The sequence below is a fragment of the Cyanistes caeruleus genome, chromosome 4 (genome assembly GCF_971803275.1).
Source record: "Cyanistes caeruleus chromosome 4, bCyaCae1.hap1.1, whole genome shotgun sequence".
Taxonomy (NCBI): Eukaryota; Metazoa; Chordata; class Aves; order Passeriformes; family Paridae; genus Cyanistes; species Cyanistes caeruleus.
Genome location: NC_141704.1, coordinates 3313684 through 3336394, shown reverse-complemented (window position 1 = coordinate 3336394; position 22711 = coordinate 3313684). Strand labels below are relative to the sequence as shown.

Below are 22711 nucleotides of genomic sequence, written 5' to 3'. Positions count from 1 at the left end.
ATGAACCAGCATTTTCTGACTACAAACTTGCTTCATTAACAAATTCCCCATCAGCTCTTTCTGCAAGTGTTCGAGCCAGCTCAGCTCATCTGCTGTTTCATTTGAAAGTATGACAAATATTAAAAATAATCATCCCAAGGCACACCTCCCCACACTCCTCTTTCCCTGCAGCCCTGACTTGTGTCCTCTTCACCCCCTTGGTCCCTCTGAACACCACATTTGGGGAGGCAGAAATGGGTTAATTTGCTGCACTAATTAATGACCAGACAGTGGATTTGAGGGAGCAGGAGTATCTCAGCATTCCTCACTCCCACCTTCACAAAAGCACTGTCACACCAAGCTTGGACCTCTTCTGAATTTCTCCTCCGAGCCTGGGGTTTGCCAGACATTTGTGATCAGTGTCATTTTTCACTCAAGTGGACCCAGCTGGTCCATCCCAGGCTGTTCTGCATCCCAGGACCAGCTCCAGCCAGAGGTGAGGAATGCCAGCAGTGGGAAGTCCAGCCTCTCTTATGGATAAACATAGGACATCCTATTTAGGATTGTCTCCATGACTCTTCTCATGGAAAACATGTGGCTATCTAAAATATGGTGGGGTGCAGAAAGAGACAGGAAGACCACTGTGGAACACGAAAGCTCCAAAATCCTTCACAGGAGTCAACACAAACACACCTGCCCACCTCTATCCATGCAACCCACAGGCATTTTTCACCACTAAGCCTGGAAATAATCCTCTTTCCATCAGGAGAAAGAGGATATTTCCATCCAATCCATGATGGGATTTTTAAGGGACCTGGCTCCAGCTCTGCACCCTTTCCAGGCTGCAGAATGAGGATCTCTGCACACCTCAGTGTGTAGGAAATGGCACTGGAGCTGCTGGAGCAGAAATGTGGGAAGCACGAGCCAAAAATGCTTCATGTCCCAGCCTGACCAGGCCCTCCAAAACACAGAGTGGTCCCATGCTCCTGTCCTCTCCTGAATCCTCTGTACCACTGGAGTGGAGCTATCCATGATGACCTTGCTGCTTTGAAGGAGGATTTGTGGGCTGATCACGAGAGCATCAATCACCCATCGCTGAAGGACACAGTGTCTGGTACATTTAGCCCTGAGACCCCTCTATTTCTGCAAAAGCCATACAGGACTTTGGAAGAAACTCAAGGTTTAGACCGAGTGATGGGCCAGAAAATCTCTCTGGATCAAGGTAAAGGGCAGGTGCTTTTGTCCCAAAGCAGTGGTTGTGAGTTGACAACACTGAAAACCACAGGAAAGCTGTAAGAATATGGAACTTTGTTGTACCCTGAATATCTGTTATACACTGAATTTTCTTCAGTGTTGTAAGTCTTTAAGATGGTCTTTCAGGATGTTCTTCTGTGAACATGAGTGCTATAAAAGCCTTTTTTTTTTTTTTTAAAGAAAAGGCAAATAGGTCAAAAGTCTAGATTTTTCTGAATTTGGACAGGAATCTCAGGTCCACGAGAAGAACCTAAAGACTGGGGCTGCCAGATTGGGAATTCCACCTTGATCACGTGAGGATCCCACCCAGCTTCCCCATTTCTCTCTGGGGTGGAAGAAGGGTTGGAGGAACCTCACCACCTCTCTCCAGGGTTGGGACTGAGCCATGAGTTGATTCCAGCACTAATGAGCTGTGGAGCTGTGGGCAAAGTGGTGGGAAGAAGACCTTTGGAGAACCCAGCCCTATGAACTGCTTGGCCAAAGCATCAGCTTTGCTCTTGAGGGCTGAACTCAAGAACTGTCACATCCCAGCAGCCCCTCCTGGGGACCTGACCTCCTTTCTCCAGCCCTGCCTCTCACCAACATGTGGGGACACACAGATTTATTCACTAAGACAGAGAAAAAGTTCCTCCCTGTGCTTTTCACCCCAGAAAGATGAATCATCCCTTGCTGGCTTTTCCTGGAGGGCTTCAGACAGCTTGGGAAGGAGTGAGGACGCGAGCCCGCGAGACAGGAACTGATATTTATACAGCCTGACGGCTTGTCTACACAGGGGTACTCAGAAAAAATTAATCTAAAATTAAAAGGAGGTATGATTTCAGAGTGGATTAGTCAAAGTGCACGCAACCCACCGGGTGGCCACTCCTGTTCAGCTTTAAATAAGTCTTTTAATATAGCCCAAATGAAGTAAGTTAAATCAAATCAAAGTCTCCTCAGCTCTTAAACCTGATGAGGAGGAGCTGATGCACTTTAGGAAAGTTAATTCAGGAGAAATGTGGTGATGGTCCCCACAAAACAAGCTCTTAGATGTTGCACTGATCAAACAGGGATGGGGCACACCTTCCTCCCCAGCTGAGGTTGGCCTTTCCTAATTCCTGGGCATGGAAAACTCTGACTGATGTCAGATTTGATGCCACATTGTAGAATCATAGAATAGTTTGGGTTGGAACAGATGTTTAAAATCTTGTCCAGCTCCCCTGCAATGAACAGGGACATCTTCAACTAGATCAGGTTTCTCAGAGTCCTGTCCAACTTGGTTTTGAACATATCCACAGCTTCACTGGACAAAATGTGCCAGCATCTCAACAAAATCTAAATTGAACCTTGTTCAGTTTAAAACCATCATCTCTCATCCTATTGCAATAGACCCTGTTAAAAATTTGTCCCTATCTTTCTTTTAAGCCACCTTCACTACAGAAAGGCCCCAATCAGGTCTCTCTGGAACTCAGTTTTTCCTCATTTTTTTTCCATGGAGAAAGGCAAGACCATGAGAAGGCAATGGAGAGAGCACCCTACAAGTTTTTGGGTGGCATGGGGGATGAAATTCCTCGCCTTGCTCTCCTCTCCAGCTGGCTGGGTCCACATTTGGGTTCATGCTGAGCAAGGCAGGGATGGAGCTGGCCCTGAGCTTCTCATCCTGCCAGCTGAACCTCTGCCAGCTGGCTGGCACCAGGGAAGAGTTGTCACATCCAATGTCACTCAAGTTGGGTGCTGTGCATCAGCGACGTGTCTAGACTTTATCCATGGGCAATGAGGGCCTCAAGGATCTCGTGGATTGGTTGTGCAGCCGAAACTCCCCTCACTTTTTGTGTGTGTCACTCTAATTTTTGCAGTGAGGAAGAGGAAAGGAGAAAATATTCCCTTTCTTGTGGAGGAGGCTCTTCCTAAAGGAAAAGGATCAACCCCAAGCACAAGGACAGACTACTGGCTTCTCTGGGACCTCAGGCTGACAAAGCCAGACCACAGAGAGGCATTAAGGCTGGTATTAGCAGCAGGGAACTAATGCCCAAACTTGTGCCATCAAAACCAAGGATGCCATCCTCAGCTGGAGGCTGAAGCTGCAGGCCCAGCATGCAGGAGGTCCAAGCCACAGCCCTAAGGGGCAGAAAACAAGAGGAGAGACCCTAAACCCAAAAGAATAAGGAGACCTTGGCCTGGTGACAGGCTGCCCTGGTACAAGGGAAAATTTGGAGACGGGTGAGTGGGAGGTCAGTTTGTGCTGGCACACTGCACTGCTGTGGTGCTGCAACACCTCGTCCCTGCTCCTTGCACCTCCCTTTCCTCTCCACCTCCCCTGAACACTTACAGCAGCAATCACCCTCAGACAACAGCCCCTGCCTGCTCCTGTCAGCACTGCTGGTTGTGTGGGGAGGTTTCCAGTCCCTGGGGGCTGTGCTCAGGGCAGGGCTCGGACATTGCCTGCCTATCCTAGGACAGAACGGACCAGCAGAAAAGAGATGGTGGGGACACGATAAGACCCAGAGCCTCACCCTCCTTTGTGCACCCAGAACCTCTGATGAGTCATAAATCAGCCCAAATTTACGCCCTCCAGCCAGCAAATTTTCTTTTAACCTTTTTGGGGTCACGAATCTCATTGCCTTCCCCAGCCCATCTCCCGCACCACTCACCACCAGGCCAGGGTGAGCCCAAAGAGGATGACTTGAAATATCTTGAACTGGATAATCCTTGTGGGTCCCTTCCAGCTGCAGATACTCTGTGATTCTGAGATCTTTGGTTTATTGACACTCTAAGGTGATGTGAAAGACACAGGTGATGCCAAGTGACATAGAAACCCCCTCTGAGAGGCACTGGTGACCCCCTCAAGCATGTCAGCCATCCCAAGTAAAATTTTGAGTGATTCCTGGTTAAATATCATCCCCAGTTCTATCTGCTTTGCTTCTCTTTCAGGCTGTGCTGGAGACAGATTCTTCTGCAGGCACACCTGGGACACCTGCAAATCATCACTGACAAAAAAGCTTCCACCTCACACCCCTCATCCCAAGATTTTTGCCAAAGATGGATGTCAGGATCCATCCCTCCAACATGATCAGTCCCCCATGACCTTGGCTAGCTGGGGTTACTGAGCCAGCAGCCTGGAGATTTCCTGTCAATGCCGTGAGGAGAGCTCCACATTTCCTTGGGATCCTTTGTGTGTTGGTGCTATTTTGGGTCCCACCTTATTTATTTTTTTTTCCCCTCCAGTTCCACACCCACACCTCCCTCAGGGTGGGGTCTTCCCAGATAATTGGGAAGCTCTATATATACACATGTGCCTGCTTGAGCATCTATATATATTTATATAGTGGAGCCTTCGGGCATGGACTGGACACGCTGGACTTGGCAGGAGGCTCGGTGCTATTCTTTAGATGGGGAGAGCCTCGGAAGGGAAGGACACAGCCAGCCCTCCCTCTTATTCAAAACTATTTAAAGACTGTCTGGCACTGAGTTTCTTTCCCACCAAATGGCTCCAGTGACAATCTGGCTTTACAGGCCCTGTGTAATCTGATCAGCTTCTATTGTTGGCAAATTCGTAATTGCCTCATTATTTAACTCTCCTGAAACAGTTCGTTTTACAGAAGAAGAAATCCATTTTAGCTTTCTGTTCTGTTGTTTGTTTGTTTGTTTTATTTTGTTTTTCAGGAGTAGTGGGACTCAGTTTCCATTTGAAGCACTTGTGTTCTTCCATAGCTCCTGCTCCTCCCCTCCTTAAGATAATAATTTAAATATTTTAATATTAAAATTAATAATAAAATAATGATCACAGAAATAACTTATTAAAGGCACAAACAGTGAGAAACTACCTTTTCCAGTGTTATCCCAGGGCAGGACCCTTCAGCAGAGCATAATTGTTACCCAATGGAACAGCACAAGTAGAGGAAGTGTCCAGGGCCAGGTTGGATGGGATTTGAGCAACCCAGTCCAGAGGAAGGTATCCCTGCCCATGGTAGGGGGGTGGAACGAGATGGTCTTTAATGTCCCTTCCCACCCAAAACATTTTGCAATTCCATGTTCTAGGATTTGCCCCCAGAGAGGAAGGATGCTCCTGTAAGCGCTGTGTGCTGGCTCACCTCCTTGCTCAGCCACAACTCTCTAAAACAACCCTCATTACACTTGTCAGCCTCTCCCTGACTCAGTTTCCCCATCTTTACTCAGAAGAGGGGACAGATTTTGGACAGAGGAGATGTCTTCATTTACAGGCTGATCCAGCACCTTTCTAACCGGGGCACCAGCCTTGGTTAGGTGCCAGAGCAATACGAATAATTACTAATAGTAAATCCCATGGGAGTCTATTACATTATGGTTCAACTTCCTCCCAAACAATTGCTCCTCTTCCTTGCTTTGTGTGTTCTTCAAAAGAAGCGGCTGCTGTGCTTTAGGGCTGGGACACCAGCCCTGGTAAACACACACCCAGCGTTCCTGCTTTGCTGGGCCTGGGCAGCAAAAAGGAGATAAATCTGATTTGAGACAATCACCCTGCAGGCAGAAAAAACCCTGAGGGCTTAATGGAAATGGCAAAGTAGCTGCCCTGAACAGCGTTTGTCCCGTGGAGTCCCTCAGGGCACATTTATTCACTGGTTTTGGGATGATATTACTCAGAGTAGCAGTGAGAGCAAGAAATGTTGTGAAGAGAAGGGCCCACTGGTCTCAGGGCTCCAAATGTCTTTGTTCAGAGAGTGGTGAGGGTCCTGGCAGTGCAGGAGCACTCAGCTGAGGGAAGCAGGGATTTACTGTAGGCACATTTCTTGCCAGTGCTTGGACATGTTCCTGCTTCCCACCTGCACCGCACCACCCAAAAAGTACATTAAGGGAAAGATGGCCCAGAAATGGGAAGAAAAACACCTTTGGCCCACAGTCAGCAGATCAAATTGTCCTTTTAAGGCCTACAGGGTATGGGAGCACCTCAATACCGTAGGTTTAGGTGCAATATCACATGCCTACAGGAGCTGGGAACCCAAAATATCAAGTGTCCAACAAAAGGTCTGATGGTAACGCAGAGAGGCCATCCCAAATTGGCGTGAATGGGCTTTGGGTGAGCTTTCTTGAGGTCCTTGGGGTCTCATTCAAACATCTTGCTCTGCAACACATGCTGCAATATCTCTGAGGAGGTTTTCCCCTAGCCAGGACCAGGAATTAAGGCCTGCACAGCAAGTGGCAAAGTGGAGAAGGAAGAAAGGTCTTGCTTCTTAATCAGCCAACTGGCCTGACTTAATGCTGACAAAGAACAATGTCTATTTTGGTCATCCCTTCCAAGATGGAGCCTGCAAAAGCTTTAATTAGTCAATTAAAAGTGGCTTTGTCATAGGAGATGAGACAAAACCGGGATCAGCCAGCTGGGTTCTTGGCTGCTGAATGACATTGTCTTTCCAGCCCAATGACCTCATTGTTAATGACTCAATAGGGGAACAATGTTGTCCACCCAGCAGCCCAGCAAGGAGTGAGATTCCTGCGTGGTTGCAGCTGAGCAGAAGAGCATGGGAAGTTGTGGGATGTCACCGGGTTGGGGATGCAGCGCTCTGCCCTCAGTAGGTTTCAACGGTGTGGTTGCGTGCTGAGAAACTCCAGCAAAAAAAAATGTAATATAAGAAACAAAAATACAGCACACAACAAGGGTCATAGTCAGCTCCCCAAAAACTCCCTGGACAGGTAGTGAGTTTTGAGCACAAAGAGATTTACTGGTCAGGGAGGACAAATTGAAATGGTATCTAGAAGAAAGCAAAGCTTACAGCACCTACACCCAGGGTGGTCTGGATGGAACAGACCCTGTCCATGTCACCTTTTGATCTGAGAGCTTTACTGACATCTCCCTGCCACCAAAACATCTCCCTGCCATCTAATCCTTCTCCCCAGGACAGTGCCTGGAGGCTGTGCCACAGGGAAGGCCATGGCAGGGCAAGGGAAGGCAGCAAAGGAAGCAGGAAGGAAGAGGGATCTGCACCCCCTCCCTGCTGCTAATCATCCTCTCTCCTGAGAGACACCGTCAGGTCTGCAAGTACCAGGTTGAGATTCCACCTTAGAGGGGATCCACAGAGGTGAGTGGCAGCTCTGGGTGCAGGAGGGAGCTGTGGGGCTGGGTTTGATGATAATATCCCAATTCCCGTGCTCCTGGGGTGACAGACACCGGGTCCTGCTTTGGGAAACGCTGGCATGTCAGCTTGGGCATTTCCTTCAGGAAACTGAGCTGGAGTCATGCTGGGGCTGGAGGTGGGAAGAGAGGGCAGGGACATGATGGGACCCACAGAAAGGCACCAGCAGAGCAGAGGAGAGAGAGGGAACTGAACTGGAATTCAGTGGGTGCTGCTGGTTGTAATCCTGGAGCTGGCAGTGGAGATGGAGCCCCTGCTCTGGTGAAGGCTGCAGCCACATGAATATTCCTGGCATGTTTGCAAGTGATCTCTGGCCAAATCAAAGCACGGCTTTGCTGCCAAAACTACCTGAAAACAGCATCACTGATTACAGCTAGGCAGAAGAGACAGCTGAAAAATCCCCACACAGATTTCAAATGCTCATTTGGAAAAGCACAATCAGCTGTGCAAATATACCCTCTCACTGCCCTGAGCCCCATCTCATCCTGACATCTCTGGAAGTTGTAACTGGATAAAATGCTGCTGGACACCACTCAGAAATCAAGCCCTGAGCCTGCTGACCATGGAGGCAAGAAAGAGCTGAGCCATCAAAAGCAAATGACAACTTTTAGCAATGCTCATTGATAATTCTTAGTAATTGATTGTTTGCTTTAAATTCCTAGCAACTAATTGCTTTAAATAATTAATAACTTGCTAGCCTATGTACTGCAGACACTGCTCTGTGGTGCAGGCATGCTCCTACTCCTGGTGGCTGAACCATCACAGAATCACAGGATGGTTTGGGTTGGAAGGGAGCTTGAAATCATCTCGTTCCAGCCCTCTTGCCACGGACAGGGACACCTCCCACCAGACAGAGCTGCACTCAGCCTGGCCTGGGATTGCTCTGCTTCTCCACCAGTACCCAGAGCTCTCAATGTGGGCCACAGTGTCACTGATGAGTGGCTGAAATGCTCAAATGATGCAAGCCAACAGCACCAGGTCCTTTGCCCAGGAAGTTTCTGTGCAGCAGAGCAGCCAAATAAATAGGACGTGCTGGAATCCAGGCTCTACATTTTGGGACTAAGGATGATGCAGCAGATGGCCAAGTCCCGTGCTGCTGCAGGATTCAAATTAGCTCTCCCAAACAGGAGCAGAAACACTGTTGGAGAAAAGCAAGATGTGGAGCAAATCCCCTTCTTGCAAACACCCCTGATGCTTGGAGGGCAGCCCAAACCTGTGATGGAGATGAGTTACAGCATCAGGATGTTTGCATGCTAGGCCCTCACCCCTGGGAAGGTGGCTCAAATCCATATCCAAGCAGATCCAAAAGCTGGTTCTTATTACTACAGAACAAATTCCTTATTCCTAACCTAGATTATCAAGCAGAGGGCTCCTCCTTTCCCCACTCTTGGCATTTTCATGCCTTGAACAGATTGGGGAAATTTGCAGCTTTTTGGTTTTGGGGAGTCCTGAGAGATGCAGGTGGCAACAGGTTCCTGTAACAAGCCATTTCTTGCCTTTTGTGAGGAGAAAAATAGGAAATCTGCCCACAGGCACAACTGTTCATCTCAGCAAAGAATAGTCTTGGTGCTTTAAGTGGGGATTGAGAGATCTGAGGGTCTCAGAAATAAACTCTAATAAATATTTCCTCCAATTATTCCTCCAATTCCTCTTCTATTTCCTTTCTCAAAAAATTCCTCTAAAAAATCAGTTCCTGAGGCAGGAATGGTTCTAACTTCTTCAGACATAGGCTGTGATCATCTGATCTTGTCAGATTTGAGTGGAGATGAAATCTTACTGCCCCTTCTCTCCTGTCCCTCTGTGGGGTGAGTGCCTCTGCTCAGACTGAGTTAAAATCCTTGCAGGAACACCTCATGGGCTGCACTTTTCTTACCCTTCCCCTCACTGTGATGAGTGAGAGCCTTCAGGATGGGAGTAAATAAATAAATAAATAGATAAAGTGATCCCAAAAGCACTCTCCAAAATCCAGCTTCAAAGGCAGCTCCCCTACAGTGCCGCTCCTCCTCACCCATCCACTTTATCAACAATCCTCTTCCAGCACCTCAGGGTACCAATCTGGCCAGCCAAGACAGAGATAAACTCCTGCCCCAAAACTGCTTCTGAGCTGGATTAGAAGGGAACCCTCCCTGAAAGGCCAGCTGGGCTCGGGGCATCCCCCGGCCGCTGCTCCCAGGGAAAGCAGCTTTACATCCATCCCCACATCGCTGCTGCCCCCACAGAGAGCCCCCTCCTAATCAAGCCTCCTCCTAATCAGATTGGAGCCATCCTGCCAGACATGCAAAAGGCTCTCACGGCAGACAAAGCATGGAGCTGCAACCCTCGCCCTCCTCCTCCTCCTCCTCCTCCTCCTTTGGCGTGGCTGTCCCCCCCAGTGTTCCCCATCAAACCCCCAAGGCACATGTAGCTCCTTTTGGTGGCTTCCTGATTTCTTTTATTTATTTTTTCTTTTTATTTTTCCTTTCCCCTTGCAGTATTTTATCAGGATTGGCAGTGGGATTTTGCTGTGTGAGAGCACAGCGGAGATACGGAGAGTTGTATGCAGTGGGAGCACTCCAGAGCTGGGCTTTGGGCCAAAACAACCCACTCTCCACAGTACCCCCATGAATTTCTCACCAGTAACCATCGTGCTGGGGCTCTGCACCCATCCAGAGGCCTATCCAGTTGTCCATGGCATGTCCTACAATGCTGGAAGCCTCTGTGCTGGCCAGGGATTAAATGTGGAGACTCCTGAAGGAGCAGGAGCTGCTGGTGGGGCCAGGTCACTTTGCTTCCATCAAGGACGCTGACAAAATGCTGGAATTTTCATTCCTAACATGATCAGAGAAAAGAGCAGTGCTCCCTTGGTGTTTTCCTGTGACATCCAAACTCCTTTAAATGCCCAAAATTTTACCCACTGCAGCTATCAGGTACCCATGGCCAGATGCAGGAATAGGAACACACAAACAGGTGGATTTTTTTAAAGCAGAAAAACATCTTTTTTCTTTCTCAGCCCATCAGCTTGGACTCCTGCGTTTCCCTCCCCAACCCTCTGTAAAGGGCACTCATAAATGCACACACTGATCTTGACATCCCCACTTTTCTTGCCACTGACTCAACCTCACATTTTTACTTTTCACCACCCTCCTGCCACTCCACCCTGCTTGAGCCATTTCCTTTGCCAGAATAAAAGGGTTTTTTTCCTCCCCAAACTGGCTGCCTTAAATCACCCCCAGCAACTGAAGCTGTGATTTGGAGAAACCTGGAATGGGGAGCGTGGGCAGTGATGGGTGGCAGGTTGGGCAGTGATGGGCAGCCGACAGTGGGGTTTGTGTTGCCCATCCTTGTCCTCTTTAGGAATTTCCCATCCACTACTGACCTCCTCCTGGCTGGAAAACTCCCCAGAAAATAATGTTTGGGGGTGAGATGGTGAATTACAGGCCAGGCTTTGCTAACCACTCACCATGGAAGAATTTCTCAGGAGCGTGGCCACTTTGGATGCTGCTCCTGCCAAGAGCCTGAGAGAGATTTGGACTAAGGAAATGCAGAGTGAGGGCTGCAGGAACCTGCCCAGGGTCTGTTAGGGCATCCTCCACCTTGAGCTGGGACAAGCTGCAGCTTATCAGAGCCTAAACTGATGTGTTGCAGCAGAGGCAGATGTGTCCTCCCACTGGAATGGCTTTGTGCAGTGATGGAAAGAGTGGTAATCACAATAACCTCAGAATTATTTTATTTTCCTTCTTTTTCTCCCCTCTTAGACTGTTGCTTTAAACAGCAAAGTTTTGTTTGCCAAGCTTGCTGGGGAAAATGCCATCACGTTGGATCAGCAAAGGGACACATCAGAACAGGCTGGATGAGGGGAATGAGCCACAATCCATGAAGGACAAATCTCTTCCTAATTTTTGGGAGACCAGATTTTATCATCTAACACTAAAAAGATGATTGCAGTGAAACTAAACCCAACCAGGACACCCATGGCTCTTGGGGAACTCGGCTTTTCCAACACTAAGTGGGGCTGCATTTGGATGTGAGACAAAAACAGGGCAGTCAATTAAAGTAAGTTGTTAATTTTTGCTCCTCTTTAATTTCTTTCTGCCTACTCTATGGGCAGATGTCCAGAGTACCCAGACATTCAGCATGGGATAGTCAGTTAGATAGTGAAATATTACGTGCACAAACCTCAGCTATCCATTGAAATTCCCTTTGCAGATCAAGGAGAGACACATTCAGAATTAATTCAACAGTTAATTCCAAGCTGCAAAAACAACTGGAAACCAGCAGCCGAAAAATAAAATTGTTTCCTCTCCCATTTTAAACAGTAAAAGTGAATTTTAAGAGAATGAGTCCTGTTTATTTGAAACCCTCGAGGGATGCAGAACAATTCATTTCAGTCACTAACTCCATCACAGATTGATGCTGGAGATTTGCTCAGTGAGTTGCTTAGCACTAAACTGAAAACTTTTCAGCAAAGTTTATTGCATTAGGTAGCCAGGTCCTCGGTTATTTAATGTATCTTAAAGGAATTGTAAATGCTCTTCTGCGTTTGTCAGTTTAACAGAAATTTCCTCTACAAGCAAAGAGTGATTTCCACCATTAAACCCTAAATTAGTTTTATTCATCATTACCAAGGACGACTCCAGAGATGCATAAATTAGAAATCAAAATAGAGAGGTCTCAGGCTGTAAAATTCCTTCAACAAATATGTTCAGAGTGTGCCAGCCTGGTTAGAAAACACAGTTGAAAGGCAAGAGTGGGCTGTAAATCTCAAAGTTTTACAATGAGGAGAATCAGCCCTGGTTAAGGAATATAGCTATGAATTGTAAATGAAAACCATGATAAAAATCAAATCATTCAAGTTACAACTTTCTCCTTCTGTATTTTAAGTCATGATTAAAATTCATAATTTAAGCCACATCAATTTAAATCAAAGCACCCTGCCATAAAATGAGGTTTTGAACCCTTTGTGAGGCTTTAATGAGAAAAAAAGATCATTCTCCTGTTGAATGCGGTTAATGGGGATTTATTGGTGCCATTCGTGGGCAGGAACTGTCTTAGAAGCCCACAAAATCACATGGACTGAGAGCCTTGAGGGCTTTTTTTAGCCATCTGGGAAAATTTTAAGGAAACAAAATAATTGTCTATAATAGGGTGTTGCATTAATCTCTAAACTTTCTTTTTCCGCAGCATTCCGTGTACTGAACAGGACAGGAAAATTTATTCTTTTTGTCAAAGAGATCAGCATCTGTCCTTGGTTTTTTGGTATGGGAATGACCCTGGGGCTTGGGAGAGTGGAGGTGATGGGGAGATTAACTCCTGCAAGCTCAAAATTTGGGCTCAGGGCTGTGAATTTTCCTTTTTGTCTTCACAGCTGACACGATGCTCTGTCCCATTTTGCTTATATTTTGTCCTGGTTGTCTCTCAGTTGGATCAGGATTTCTGGGAGCCCCAGAATTGCTGGTTCATCCCATTTGCAGCACAGGTATCACAGATTTTCCTTGCCACACAGGATTTTGGGGTGTTTATGGCAATGCTGTGATTTGGTACAAACTTATGCGCCCTTAGAATGAAGCAGTGGAGAGAACAAACATTTCTTAGCATTGTGTCAAACCAGATCAGAGTGCTGATCCATCTGAAAATGAGACCAATATTAGAAGGCAAAAGCCAACAAAAAAGAAAATAAAACAGGAGGAGGCTGTTTTCTGCTTTTACTGTGTGTTGCTACCTTCTCTGCTTTGCCAAGAGAAACCCACAGGAACAAATTCTTGTTTATTTGTTGTTTTTATTCCTTCAGGCTCCAAAACCGAACCAGGTTGCCAGCAGAGAGTGATGGCTGTAAAAAAATGCATGATGAGAATACTGATTTAGAGTTCTGCAATCACAGTCTGCTTTCAGGCTCCTTATTAACTTGACTCTGCAAGCAGCAGAAAACTCTCTTCCCTTACCTGTGCTTCAAACATTTATTCTGCTGCTTGAAAAGATAGAAATGTCCAATGAGGACAACTTTGTTGCTTATTTAATGTGGATATTAATAAATACATAGATAAATTAGATAGATATAGATATAGAGATATAGATATAATATATAGATATATAGATATATAGATATATAGATAAATAGATATATAGATATATAGATATATAGATATATAGATATATAGATAGAGATTAGAGATCTATAGATATATAGATATAAATATATATAAATATATATAGATATATAGATATATAGATATATAGATATATAGATATATAGATATATAGATATATAGATATATAGATATAAATATATATAAATATATAGATATATAGATATATTGATATATTGATATATAGATATATAGATATATAGATATATAAATATATAGATATATAGATACATAGATATATAGATATAGATTAGATATAGATAGATCTAGATCTAGATTCAAATGCAGATATAGATATAGATATATAGATATAGATATAATACATAGATATATAGATATAAGTATAAGTATATAGATATAGATATAAATATAGATATAGATATATTAGATCTAAATCTAGATTTAAATACAGATATATATAGATGGATATATATATAGATATAGATATAGGTAGCTATAGATATAATCTTGAGGACCTTGGTTAATTTATGTTGTTCCAGTATAATATATATTTATAACATATATCTGCTAACCAGATCTGTGCTGGCACAGAGCATCTCTTTAACTACTCTGCTTTTTCTCACAGTCAGAGCTCAGTATTTTGATAAGCAGCACATAATAGTCACCCTGAGAGCTCTCCACTTTCCACAGCCTGCAGCAGTATCATTTAAACTTTTCGCTTTTTTTTTCCCCATTTGCCTACGTGGTGGAATGCCTTATCTCGCCCTCCTGCCTTTAGACTCCAGGGAGCAGGGGAGGAAAAAAAAGTGGTCTTTGCTATTAGCTTTCAAAGAAGGACTTTCTTAAACAGAGTTTCTCCAAGCCTTTCTGAAGAGCCTTTCAAGTCCCCTTTGTCCAAGTTAGGAATTGGGTATTTTTCTCTTTGTCTGTATTCAGCAGAAACCACTTAGAATAAATGTCTAACAAGGCTGTCTCCTCATCTCTCTACAATAGATCTAATATATATTTAAGTATTAGAGCTTAATTTCTAAGCCAATTTCTACCTCCTCCTCCAGTTAAATTTGCCAAAATCAATTAAGGCTGAGAGAGAAAATTTCAGCCTTTGCCATTAATAACTGAGGCCTTATTCTTCCACTGCAAAATGACCTTCCTTCCCCTTTCGCCACCCTCATCAGCCATGTGGCCTAAGACCAAAGCTCCCTGCACACAGAGCCTGTGAAAAAGCCACTGGATTAATCCAATTTTTTATTCAGGATGATAAGGATATGATCCAGACCTCAAAGCAACATCTAAAATGGGACCAATTCAGAAAGAAATAAATTACTTTTTCAGTTTTAGAGGAGCTTTTAACACAGATCCCATCTCTGCCTATTTCTCAGGATCTGCCCTGCACCTGACAACAAGCACATTTTTTAAACCCAAGGACCATGTTCTTCTTATTTGCCTGTTCATTTTGCAGCCTTTAGGGTGCACTCCTGACCTACCAGCAAGAAGTTTGTCCAAATCCCAAAGCCAATTTTTTTTTCACATTTTTGAGCACATACAGATAGTGTTACACAACATAAGGGTTTCCAGGGGCAGGTCCTGGATATTTTTGATGCAACAAAAGACCATGTTGGGGAGCATTTATGGAAACAAGCATCTCTAGTGGACAAATCATCCCATGACACACCTGAATTGCCTTCAGAAGGCACAGCTGGATTCAAGGATAATGGAGCTTCAACTTTAAACACCTTAGTACAATATCTGGCCTTACCTTGGGTACCTCAGTGGGAGGAAAAAGCAGAAGAGTCACACTGTGACTTCCCATTTTTTCCTTCCTCCTCAAGTCCAAACTTTGTCCAAACTGGAACCCATCCCCTTCCTGCTGCCACCCAGCCCCAAGACACAGAACCTTGGGTGTTATTCTCAAGTGGAGTCTTTATGGAAGCCAAATCTCAGCCTGGCCTGTTCCCTTCCCTCTGCTGTTCATTTTGGATGCACATCTAAAAGTAGATGTTTCAGCAGCGCTGGAATTCCCATTGCCCAAAATAAAGGTTCACTCCCATTCCCTCCCCCTCCCGCTCTCTGTTGGGCACTGAGACATCACACTGAGTAGATTTTAATAAGTTGTTTGAATTCTCTTTGTGTCCTTGCAATGCTTTGTCACCAAACTGTCACCGGTGTCCGCTGAGAGCGCCTGGCCCGCAGCCAAGCGAGTCGTGAGACGCGCGTTATTTACCGGGCAGAAAAGGGAACTGCAACATGCAGAGCTGCAGGGATGCAAAGATTTGCTAAACAGGCACATCTGGCGGTGAGAAAACTTCCATCAGCAAGACCTGGGACCCAACAGGCAAATGAGAAATGAAGGATGTTGGTGCTTATGGAGTTTGAGCAGCTTTGCTTCACCTCTTGAAGGAGAGAGGGAGTTTTTTCTCTTTAGGGTATCCTGGCATTTTCAGGTTCCCAATGGATTTCAGCAATATTCAGTGCCAAAGGTTGGCTCTAAGACACACAACAGCTCAAATCAAGTGCATATGGGCATGGAACTCTCAAAAGTCACCCCAAATAAGCCACCACAGAGTTCTGCACTCCTCAAAGGCATGGAAGTTACTACTGGCATTTTCCAAGATTCCCACCAAAAATCTCAATTTCGGGCATTATTTGCAATTCAAAGCCAGCAGGTAACTTGAAATAGGTTTAGTCACCTTTGAAGGAACTTCAGGTTTACTGTGAGGGTGGGGAGGCCCTAGCACAGGGTGCCCAGAGCAGTTGTGGCTGCCCCTGGATCCCTGGAAGTGTCCAAGGCCAGGGATTGGAGCACCCTGGGATAGTGGAAGTTGTCCCTGCCCTTGGAATCATGGAATCATTAGTAGGAGAATACCTCTAGGAACATTAAGTCCAGGTCCACCACTAAACCATGTCCCTAAGCACCACATCTGCACTCTGAACACTTCTCAATGCTAATTGTACCACAGCAGCCCCAGCTGAGAGGATTCCCCCATCCATGACCACTCACTGCACAGTCTTGCCATCAGACACTGGAAAAATAGAGAGGAACTCCACCACAGCCAGTTCTTTAAACAGCATTTCACCTCTTCCATTTATAGCTGAGAAAAAAATCTTGTATGATTTTTATACAGTGACAAGGAAGATTATCTGTTTCTCCCCAGATCTGTCTACCTTCCCAGACAGGGTTTCTTAGCATAAAAATTATCATGTTTTTGGATAGCTCCAGTGGCTGAACACCTCTACAGAGCACATCCCTCCTGCCTGTTTGCCATGGATCTGTGTATTCCTCGAGGATCCCCAGAGTAAAACACTGCAAGCCCAGCACTACAACAAATATTAAATTAGAGCACTTCAAACCCAATGAAGCTCAGACAAACTGTCCCCAAACCTCCCAAATTATGAAGCACAGGAGGAAGCACCCTCACTCTGGGTGAGGGACACCATCCCACCAGGCAGTTCAGGATAAAAATGAGGATATGTTTTTCATTAGGCCCCAGTGTCACACAGAGAGGTTTTTGGGGGAGATGGGTGGCACATCCCCAAAGGAGCTGCAATGGGAAATCAGGGTGGCCTCACAAACTGCAAGTGAAAGACTTCATGGGTTTGTTTGGCAGTTCCAAGCCTAAAGGAACTGCTCTCTGCAATGTGGAATATTTGGGAAAGCCCTGGGGGTGGCAGTGGATGGAGCACAGGTAGCTGGAGAACAACAAATGCCAGATGACTGCGTGCATTGCTTAGAGAGTGGAAAAAAAAAGCAAAAAAAAAAAAAGCAAGGTTTGCTCAGGATCTCTCTGCGAAGGAAAGGGCAGGCATTGCAAGAATTCAGAAACAACATCCTTAGGTGGAGATGGGCCAGTTGTGGAAGGAGCTGAGCACGTAAACAGGCTCTGGAGCAGGAAGCTGGCAGGAGCGTGTGAAAGCTCCGGAGAGAGCTGGTGAGATTTCACATGCCTGCACATGGGGAATGGACCCAACCGGGCCACCCGGATTCCTGCAGGGCCCAAACCCTCTCGTGCTGCTCTGGGCAGAGCTGAGGGTGGCTCTTGGTCATGCAGGAGTGGTGTCAGGCTGGGAACAACGCCGGAGGTCAGGTGCACACTCGGGATCACAACCTGCACGTTTCTGTCACTCCCCATCAGCTCAGCAGTGGGGAGGGAGGAATTCCTGCACATCCACAGGTGGGTTTGCTACAGGCATCATCCTGCCTGGACCACCTGGAGATGAAGTTGCTGGAGGCACCTGAGCTTGGGGATTGAGCCTCTGTAGCACAGAGCAGCTGAGGCAGACGTTACAGCGGGACCTCTCCTCCACAGAGCATCACTCTGTAAGGATAAAACCCCACTCACCCCATCCTCCCTGGCTCTGCAGAGCCTCAGGGGGCTCTGGGTGCTGTGGTGGGTCCTTGGGGACATGGCAAAGGGGCCACCCAGAGCAGCATCACAAATAAAAGGGGCAAAATTTAAACCCCAACAGCTCCTCTGCTCTCACAGAGCGATAAAAGCCCCAGGATAATGGGGGCACAGCACAGCCAGGGGGATCCTCACCGTAAATTACCTCCCTCAGTCCCCAGAAACACCCCAGAACTCGTGCTGGTCAGTTTTAGAAGTGCAGATGGGGAGTCAAAACACATGGTTTAGAGGGAAAATAATAACCAAAGTGCTACCCCAGCCTCCCTGTGAATGCTGAGAGCAGATTTTTCCAGCCAGTCTCCCATCACCAGCATGAATGATCACCCTCCTCACAAACCTCTAGAGCAACTCCCTGGAATTAAATCAGTATATTGCATGGTTCCAGTTCCTTTCATCCAGGAATCTTCAAATGATTTACAAACAATCCTTTAATTAAGCCTCCCAAACAGCCCCCGGGGTAGCGTTGCTGTGTCCGTGCAGGGAATCCAAGGCTTTGCACTGCTAAAACGGCAAAAAGGTTGCAAAAATCTTATCAAAGTTCCTCAGAGATGAAATATCTAACAAGAATCCCATCTGTTTCGATGCTGATTCTAAAACCCTCTGGTTAAACATTTTTCTTCTCCTGGGGACGTGGCCCAAATTGCCTCCTCCTGCCTGTGTCAGGATTAGTATTCAAATGGATAAAATGGTTTTTTTTTTAAAGTGCACATCTTTGACAGCTCCTCGACAAACACAAACTGCCAGTACCAGGGAGCTCTCAGTACCGGGGAGGTAGCCTGGGAATGCAGTTTAGGGAATGAGAAGCGGTGTTTTGGCAACAAGGATTTCAAACCCATCAGTCTGTGGTTTGCTTTGAGCCCGGTGCTTGATCTCCGGTAAAAGCCCTTCCTGCCCTTTTTTGCCCCCAGGACAGGTTTGAGCTGTGGCTCTTTTGAATCCCCTGAGAATAAAAAGTATTGTTTGTCTCTTCCTGATGTAATTTTGCTATCAGACCGCCTGTGGGAATACAAGATGCAATGTGGAGAAAGAATAAATAAAATAAAATATCCCATGAAGATGCTGTAATGGGTAACTCTGAGCCCCTCCCCGACTGGTGGAATTTAAAGATGTTTTTTTGCCTAATGCTATACTTGCTGCATCTCTTGTACACTCTGGCTGTGCCTTGTCTGAGGCTCATTTCCTTCTGATTTAAGCAAGGATATAAAGGGGAATCTCTGCAGAACCAGGGGATTGGGAAGCTCAAGCCTGGAAGTCAGTATTTCTAAGGAAATTGCTCTACACCAGAGAGCTGCTTTTAAAAACTTCAGCGACCTTAGGCTGGTTTTGCTCTGCCCCACACCAAGAAGTTGTCACCTTCCAAAAATGAGCTCTGAAATCCTTAACTCTCATTTCACATCCAATTTAAACACAGCAAATCATGCAGGCTCCATCCCAACCGTTATTTCCTAAGATACCCAAAATATTACAGCTTCACTTACAAACCAAACTTCTTCCCATTTAGGGAGGAAGGGAAATAAAAAGACAAATTTTAGGCTTTGAGGAACTCAGAGGATCAAAGCAGATATCAGTCTTGGAGTTAAGCAGTGCTGGGACTCTGAGCCCAAACACTCAGCAAATAGGGATGCCTATCTTGGCCCCTAAGGAACAAAATCCTGGCTCCAATACCCAGGGAGCAACATAAAAGCATCTCTAAGGAGCTTATTTCAAAATTTAAGAGCAGAAACAAATGTTAGAAAACATTGTTTTGAAGGATTTAATCAATTAATTTTTGAGAAAGATGTAACAAGATCACTTCAGAGTGTTACAGAACCAGGTCCCCACACCATCCTCCCACTGAGAGCCTGTTTTGTCCCAACCCCAGTGTATTTACCACCTCATTTTGGAAAACAGAACAGAGCCTCATGAGAAGGCAAAGTCAGCTAAACTCAGCTAAATTCTGGCCAGCACAAGAAAAATTGCATTAACAGCTCCTACTTTATGCCAGTGTTAATGATGCTCAGGGCTTCCTGAGTTTTAATGGGAAGAGAAATCTCTTTTAACGCCCATGTTGGCATCAGGAGCAGATGTTTACACCTGCTCGCCCACCAAACCCCGTGAGTCCCAAGAGGAACAGGAAAAAAAAGGAGCAGGCAGGGATTTCAGCCAGACTTCTGGGAATTCACCCCAGAGTTAAATCCCCAGGGCCCTGCCTCCACTTGTGCTTTTACCTCCGGAGCATCCCCCAGCTTTTGTTACCTTGAATAAAAGCACATTCAGCTCCACAGAGGCTCTTCTGGGAGCCATGAGCTGGAGCAAGATTTTATTATTTTATTTTATTTTATTTTATTTTATTTTATTTTATTTTATTTTATTTTATTTTATTTTATTTTATTTTATTTTATTTTATTTTATTTCATTTCATTTCATTTCATTTCATTTCATTTCATTTTCATTTTGTATCTCCCTTGCCTTCCCTGATTAGAAGGAAGAAATGCCCCACTCCTCCCTACCTTTATTCACTCTGGAAAGCATCAGTGCATTTCCTTTCCCTGCTACTTTTCCCTGTGGTTTACGGCCACCTCTCCACAGAACACCCCACCAGAGAACCACAACTCCCACTCCATCACCCTGAACCTCACCCTGAGCCCCAACACTACCGCAGGACCCCAGGAAGTGTTTCCACTCCCAAACCTCCCCAGCACGACACATCCCCAAGAGTCTCCAGCTTAACCTTTTCCCAACTCCACCATCAACTTCCACCAGGAATTGCTGTCTCCGGCAGTGTTCCCCACTCTGCTCACGCACCTCTGCCTCCTGTTCCGTGGGTGCAGCACCTGGACCACTGCAAGAACACCCCCACCACGCCGAACCCCAAGTCTCCCCCTCTCCCGAAGGGTCCCCAAAAGCGGGGTGAGGAGCTCGGCGCTCTCCCAGGAGCCCGAACCCCCGCGCGGGGGTTGGGGAGCGGGATGCGGGAGGGCAGAGCCGGAGGCTCGGGCTCGTCCCTCCGCAGAAGGACTCAGCACTGCGGCTCCCGAGCCCCAAGTTGCGGTGCCGCACAGGGCTGGACGTGCCCGGGGCTCCGACAGAGCCGCGGTAAAGCCGGGCTCGGGCTCCGGGAGAGCGCCCGGCGTCCCCCGGCTGCTTTTCCGCCAAAGTCGCCCATAGCAGCGGGGAAAGCGGAGCGCGGCGGGAAGGAGAGGGATGCTCGGAGCGGGCAGGAAGGCACGGAAGGCGGAGGGGCGGCACTCACCGAGCGGCAGCAGCAGCAGCGGCAGCAGCGGCAGCAGCCCCGCAGCCCGCATGGTGCCTCGGAGCGGCTCCCGGCGCGGCTCCCGGCGCTCTCTCCCGGCGGGGCGGGCGGGCGATGCCCTCCCTCCCCCGGCCCCGGCCCGGCCACGGCCCCGGCCACCGGCCCCCCCTTCTCCCGCTGCCGGGGGAGGCGCGGAACGGCCCCGGACCGCCCCCGCCTCCGCCCCCGGAGCGGGGAGAGAGAGCGCATGGATGGGGATGGGGATGGGGATGGGATGTGGGGATGGGATGGGGATGGTGGGGATGGGGATGATGGGGATGGGGATGAGGATGGGGATATGGGAATGGGGATATGGAGATGGGATGGGATAGGGATGAGGATGATGGGGATGGGATGGAGATGGGATGGAGATGGGGATATGGGGATATGGGGATATGGGGGTGATGAGGATGGGGATGGGAATGAGGATGAGGATGGAGAAGGGGATGGGGATGGAGATGGGGATGGGGTGGGGATATGGAGATGGGATAGAGATGGGGATGAGGATGGGGATATAGGAATGGGGATATGGAGATGGGATGGGGATGAGGATGATGGGGATGGGATGGGGACGATGGGGATGGAATAGAGATGGGGATGGGGATATGGGAATGGGGATAGAGAGGGCAGCAAGGAGCGAGGGATGCGCCTGTAGAGGAGATGGGTGGCTACTTGGGACGGGGGGTCTGGGAGAGATTTTGGCTTCTCAACGTCATGGAGGGGCTTGGGGGGTTTCACTGGAGATGGGAAGATGGAGAGGGTTTAAGGGGTTCATTAGGATGGAGGTATGGGAGAGGGGATTTGGGGTTCTCAACTTCCTGGAGAGATTTGGATGTTTTGCTGGAGTTGGGAGGTGGGAGAGAGTTTAGGGGTTTCATTGGAATTGGGAGGTTGGAGAGGGCTTAGGGGGTTGTTAGGATAGGGGTGTGGGGGGATTTGGGGGTCTCAGCTGCATGGAGGGATTTGGGGGTTTTGTTTGAGTTGGAAAGGGGTTTAGGGGTTCATTGGAGAGCGGGTTTAGGGGGATTTGATTGTTTGGAGTTAGGAGGTTGAAGAGGGTTTAGAGGTTTTGTTTGGATTGGGATCTGGGGTTGTCAACTGCATGGGGAAGTTTGAGGATTTCACTGGGATGGAGATGTGGGGTTGGGATTGGGGGTTCTCAACTGCATGGGGACATTCAGGGGTTTTGTTAGAGTTGGAGGGCTGGGGATGATTTTGGGCTTTCATTGGGGATTTGTGGAAATCTGTGGAGGGGATTTGGGATTTACTTGGGGAGATTTGGGGGTTACATTCTATTTAGGAGTGGATTTGGGATTTCCATTGGGATGTGGCCTTGGGGGGTGGTGGGATTCCTGACTGCATGGAGGGAGTTCAGAATACTCATCAGGATGAAGACTTTGGAAAGATTTGGGTTTTTTGACAGGGTGGGACATTTTAGAGGGGATTTGTTATTCCCATCTTTGTGGAGAAGTTTGGGTTTTCATAGGATTTGGGATGTTGGGGAGGATTTGGCCTTTTTATTGGAATGAGAGGAGTGAGGATGACTTGGCATTTCAACCTACTTAGGAGTGATTTGGGGGGTTTCACTGGATCTGAGGATGGATTTGGGGTTTTTATCATGGTGAACACTTGTGGCGGATT

General features: G+C 47.0%; 1 protein-coding gene across 4 annotated transcripts in view; it reads right to left on the bottom strand.

The window, feature by feature from the left end:
- The window catches only part of PODXL (podocalyxin like), a 41787-nt gene extending 20605 nt beyond the window's left edge, over positions 1-21182 (bottom strand). For 2 of the 4 annotated variants that reach the window (XM_023918810.2, XM_086886398.1), the window contains exon 1: positions 21032-21170. In XM_023918810.2, the coding sequence (XP_023774578.2) occupies positions 21032-21083 (52 nt within the window). In that variant the 5' untranslated portion in view covers positions 21084-21170. Of the gene's footprint in view, positions 1-21031 lie in introns of all 4 variants that reach the window. The other 2 variants (XM_086886397.1, XM_086886399.1) reach the window with 2 other exon arrangements.
- Between the last annotated feature and the right edge of the window lie 1529 nt (positions 21183-22711).